General features: G+C 54.8%; 1 protein-coding gene across 1 annotated transcript; it reads right to left on the bottom strand.

Moving 5' to 3' along the window:
• Positions 1–1,209: 1,209 nt before the first annotated feature.
• Positions 1,210–5,275, bottom strand: MAGEL2 (MAGE family member L2). The gene has a single exon (XM_077780093.1). It carries the CDS (start codon positions 5,154–5,156, stop codon positions 1,626–1,628), a length of 3,531 nt encoding a protein of 1,176 aa, XP_077636219.1. The 5' UTR covers positions 5,157–5,275; the 3' UTR covers positions 1,210–1,625.
• Positions 5,276–5,598: the final 323 nt, after the last annotated feature.

Here is a 5,598-nt window from a genome sequence, read left to right as displayed (position 1 = left end):
ACGTTAAGCACTGTAGCAGGGGCTCTACTGTACCGCTGCAGGAGCAATGGACAGAGCCAGGTCACACCACTAGGTGGCAGAAGAATTCCATTATCACCATTTACCTTACATCTGGAACTTCATCTTTACCCAGAGAAGGGGGCTTTAGGATAAGATTTTTTTTTTAACTTTTTAAAAATTTTTAAAATTTATTTCTGAGAGAGAGAGAGAGACAGCGTGAACAGGGTAGGGGCAGAGAGAGAGGGAGACACAGAATCTGAAATAGGCTTCAGGCTCTGAGTTGGCAGTCAGCACAGAGCCCGACGTGGGGCTTGAACCCACCAACCATGAGATCGTGACCTGAGCTGAACACAGACGCTTAACCGACTGAGCCACCCAGGCGCCCCAGGATAAAATTCTTGATCCTTATAGGACAGTAGATATGGAAGCAGTGCAGATGATCCCGGTCCACATGAGAAGACTAGTAACTTCAGGAAACTCTTTTTGTATACCCCACTCTGGTGTTTCCATGTGTACCTTTCCACCTTTCAGGTGGATTCACTCACCCATTGCCTTCCCTCCCACATCAGGTTCTGCACCCAAGGATGGACTACAATGATTCAGCAACTTCAGACATTATTAGTTGACTTCCCTTGTATGTTAGGATTTATGCCCCCACCCCAACCAGGAGCTTCCCCTTAGATCTCCATGTCACTAGTTATTTATCTCCTTCCCTCTTCACTGTCACCTGCAATCTGCAGGAAGATCTTCTTTTCCCGCATAACCTTAAGGAAAACAGTCTGCCTCAAATTACAATTTAACTGATATATGCCATTTAATTGATATAATGGAGTCTTAGACACTCAACATACATTTTCTTGGGAATAATGCCTACTTTAAGAGACTATTGTGAGGATTAAATCAGATAAGGTATACAATCCCTTCCTGATTCAATCTCACTGACTTGTGAAGTTTTACTATTGAATTAAGGAAATCTTATATTTCATCTCACAACACAATCACTGCATTATTGTGATAAATGTAGCAGTGTCCTTGAGAAAGTTTCTATTGTGGTTACTATTATCACCAGTAGTGGTATTGATGTGCAGATTTATTCAGAGAGTATGGTAAAACGTGTCTCCCACCATCTAGAGAAGAAATTAGAATAAAGACAAACACTTGCATGTTATGCTGAAAGTATATTTATATATATAGATATAGATATTTATTTTTCTGCAGACAGCTTTTACTGATGAGTCATTTTAATGTTCAGAGAACAGGCTATTTCAATACTACATAATCTGTACCAGAATGAGATGGATAGCTTCTCAATTCATTTCACAAAGCCAGCACAACTCTGATACCAAAACATAACAATTATAACACAAAACAGAGAATCACAGATCTCACTTAAAAATACAAATGCCAAAATACCAAATAGAACAGTAGCCAATTGAAATCAACACCACATGAAAATGTACAAAGCTTTGGCAGATATCAAGTTGAACCAAATTGAAATCCAAACTTACACACATAGAACTGGAACATAAACACCAGAAACAAAACACCCCCCCACCCCACCCCACCCTGTCAGTGGCCTCTGGCCAGGGACCCAAAGGAATGAGATATCTGCGGACAGAAACACATTAGCGGGGAGGGGAACTGCTGGTGGGGTCACCGGAATTATCACCGGATCCAGGCTCATCCTCATCCAAATCTTCAGACTCACACTCTGCCAGCGCTTCAAAGTACTGGAAAGGCCAGCACCGTGGATCTCTCTTATGGAGCTTGGCCAAAAACCTCAAAACAAGCATCTTGCTGGTTTCAAGGAATGCTCGGGGGCCCCAGAGAAACTCATACTCTGCTGGCTTAGTATAGGGGATTCGCCTGTACTCTAGGTACTTCTGCCTTACAAACACTTCAGTGATGAGCTTCTTCGTATTTCCGAAGAGAGCATGTGTCTCTCGGACATCCAAACCTAACCTGTACAGAAAATTAAAGATCATGTTCTCCCTGACACAATTTCCCTTCATAAAGATGAGACTCAGGACCACCATCAGGAGGCCTAACTTGGGCCTGTCTAAGTAGGGTGCCACTGGTTCACCCTTCTGGTGCCCCAGCTTGTTGATGATAATATAAGAGTGGTTTTCAGGATCAATTTCTTTCAATTGATAACCAAAGACACACTCTAGCTTATTGTTGGCACGGTTGATGATATCCAAGCACTCATCTTTATATTCACGGATGATGAATTTCACCATCTCTGAGCGCTTGATGGGCACCTTGGCTTGGTCTTTGACCAAGAGGAACTGCACCAATGCATTTGCTCTCTCATCCAAGGGAGACAATGGCTGAGTCTCCAACCTGGGGTCGTTATGAGTGGCACCAAATCCCTGAGAGAGACTGGTGAACTCAGAGATAATCAAGGGCTGAGGGCTACCTGGGCTTTCCCAGAGACCCAGGGCCCTTGAAGTGCTTGGGCCCTCCCAGGCACTCAGAGCCCAAGTTGTGCTGGGCCCTTCCCAGCCACTCAGGATCCTGGAGGTACTAGGGCCCTCCCAGCCACTCAAGCCACGGGAGGTACTTGGACCCTCCCAGTCACCCAGGACCTGGATAGGGTTTTCAACCTCCCAGTCATTCAAGTTCAGATTTTCCCAGGGTCTCGGTGCCTGCCAGTCACGCAGGGCCAGCATTTGGCCACTGCTGTCCTCTTCAGTATTCAGATGCTTCTTCTTCCGAGTGGCTTTGCCAGAGCGACGTGGAGGCTCAGCAGACGTCTTCGAGGCCTCTTGAATGGTGGCCATTGCCTTGGGGGCAGCTGCTGTAGCCATCAGGATGGTAGGCACTGCCTGGGATGTTTTTGAAGCATTCACATTGGGCTGTGGAACCCATGGAACTGCAGGCAGAGCCTCTACACAGGCAAATGGATCCTGCAGAGCAAGTGGCAGTGACTTCGGGGTCTCTGAGGGGGCAGATGGGCCCTGAAAGGCATTAGAAGAGGCAGGTTGGAACCGGGAGGTAGTTGGAAAGACTCTTGAAGTGGCAGTGAAGGTCTCCGATGTGGCAGGCAAGCTTTTCCAGGCAGTCGGCAGGTGTGCTCGGGCAGCTGACACTGCCTTTGGAGCACAAAAAGTGGCAGCGAAGATCATGCGATCCTTCGAAGGGGCCCTGCGTTCCTTTGAAGAGGTCCTACGTTCCTTCGAAGAGGTCCTGCGTTCTATTGAAGAGGCCCTGGATTCTCCCGATGGAGTCATCAGTGATTTAGCGGAGCCCATGGGAAAATTTGCTGCCGCTATGGGAGCTCCGGGCTGGCCCTGCAAGGCTGTAGAGGGCCCTTGCCAGGAGGGCTGGAGTTGCAAGGTGGGCAGCTCTGCTTGCGTGCCCGAGGGCTGGGCCTGCTGGGTGGGTAGCTGGATTTGGAGGGCCTTTTGGGAGGCCGGGACCCCCTGAAAGGGCTGCTCCAGCTGAACCAGTGGTGGGCCCTGCCTCTGGGAGTCCTGGGTGGGCACAGACTGCCAGAACTGCCCAGAGGCCTTAGGAGCCTGCCAAGCCAGAGCCTGGGCTTGCTGCACTTCCTGGAATTCCATCGATGTTGGCAGCTCGTGTGGCACTGGAGCTTGGCCTTTGGGGGCCTGCCAGATGATTGGAGGGCAGTGTACAGCCTGTGGGGCTGACAGAGGGGCCGACAGCACAGCCTGGGGTGCCTGCGGGCCAGCGGGAGGCGCGGTGGGCACCTGCGTTGCTGGTGGAGCAGTGGGCACCTGTGGTGCCGCCCGCACCTGTGGCGCCGCCCGTACCTGTGGAGAGGGCAGCCTAGCCTGCGGGGCCTGCCGCAGCGGCGGCGGGGGTGGCAGGGCCTGCCAGAGCGGTGGCGGGGTGGCCAGGACCTGTGGGGCAGGCCGGATGGGTGGTGGAGCCTGGCGTATCAGTGGTGGTGCCTGGCGGATCGGGGGTGGGGCCTGGCGCACTGGCGGGGGTCCTGGCCGGATGGGTGGTGGGCCAGGGCGGATGGGCGGTGGGCCCTGGCGCACAGGTGGTGCTTGCCAGGTAATGGTCGGAGCCTGCCAGGTGACCTGCGTGGCCTGCCAAGTCAGAGGCGTGGCTTGCCAGCCTTGTGGCGGGGCCTGCCATCCCGGCGAGGTGGCCTGCCAGCCCGGGGGTGTGGCCAGCTGCGCCGGCTGAGCTTGCGGGCCCTGGGGAACCTGCGGAGGAGCCCTTATAACCTGAGACTGGATTTGCAGAATCAGAGGCTGAGCCTGTGGGGCCCAGGACGCCAGAGGTTGCTGCGCAGGTGAGGCCGCCGGCTGCGCCATCGGGGCTGCTGAAGCTGCAGGCTGGGTGATCGGAGCTCTCGAACCTGGAGGATGAATCATCAGGACTCCGGGACCAGGTGGCTTGGCCATCGGGGCTCCTGGAGGTGGAGGCTGGGCCATCAAGGCTGCCGGGGGCGGAGGCTGAGCCATCGGGGCTCCCGGAGCAGGAGGCTGGACCATCAGGACTCCCGGAGTCAGAGGCTGGGCCATCAGGACTCCTGGAGTTGGAGGCTGGGCCATCGGGGTCCCCGGAGGGGGAGGATGGGCCATCGGTGTCCCCGGAGGGGGAGGGTGAGCCATCGGTGTCCCCGGAGGGGGAGGATGTGCCATCGGTGTCCCCGGAGGGGGAGGATGCACCATCGGAGTCCCCGGAGGGGGAGGATGGGCCATCGGGGTCCCCGGAGGGGGAGGATGGGCCAACGGGGTCCCCGGACGGGGAGGATGGGCCAACGGGGCTCCGGGAGCTGAAGGATGCATCATCAGGACTCCCGGAGTCGGAGGTTGGGCCATCGGGGTTCCCGGAGGGGGAGGATGGATCATCAGGACTCCGGGAGTCGGAGGCTTGCCCATCGGGCCTCCCAGAGGGGGAGCCTGGACCATTGGGCCCCCTAGGGCAGGAGGTTGGGCCATCGGAGCCACTGGGGTAGGCGGCTGGCCCTGTGGGGCCTCCCAAGCAGGCTGAGGTGCCTGCCAAGCGGCCAGTGAAGCCTGCAAATCAATCGGAGGTGGATCCCAAGGGACTGGCGGAGCCCGAGAGGAGGCGGGCGGGGCCCGCATCAGAACCGTAGGGCGGCTATAGACCGGAGGCTTAGGGGCCTCGGCCGGGGGACTCGAATCACCCAAATTCTTACTTAGCTGCGACATGTCCCTTTGCTCTGACAGCTGGTGGGCCTTTTCCTCCGACAGCTGCTGGGCCTTTTCCTCCAGAGAGAAGAGAATGCCTACGTGGCTGATCAGAGGATCCCTCCCTGCTGACTGGTGAATAGGAAGTAAGTGCCCTTAGCTCTGCAGCTTTCCGCAGTAAGGAGGAGGGGGGAAGGGGGCTCAATCCCGCCCCTTCCCCGCCCCCGACCACCACAAGTGGATAGTGCATAGGGGCGTCTACCAGAAATCCTGGCTGACACAAGATCCCTTCTCACTCTGTCCAGTCCCCAAATGCAGCCTGGTCAGACTTACCATGGATGAGTTTTCACAGAGGAGTGACAGGAACAGATCTATGTTTTAGAAATCACTGTATTGCAGTGTAGAGTAGGAAGAGACCACTGGTAACATGGAAGGCATCCATGAGGGGGGAGATGGTGTGGTC

Source organism: Crocuta crocuta, unplaced genomic scaffold (genome assembly GCF_008692635.1).
Source record: "Crocuta crocuta isolate KB4526 unplaced genomic scaffold, BGI_CrCroc_1.0 scaffold208, whole genome shotgun sequence".
NCBI lineage: Eukaryota > Metazoa > Chordata > Mammalia > Carnivora > Hyaenidae > Crocuta > Crocuta crocuta.
This window is presented reverse-complemented; position numbering and strand designations above follow the sequence as displayed.

Bases quoted from the DNA above. Each gene is read 5' to 3' on its own strand.
- MAGEL2 (XM_077780093.1), bottom strand. From the start codon at position 5,156: ATGTCGCAGCTAAGTAAGAATTTGGGTGATTCGAGTCCCCCGGCCGAG.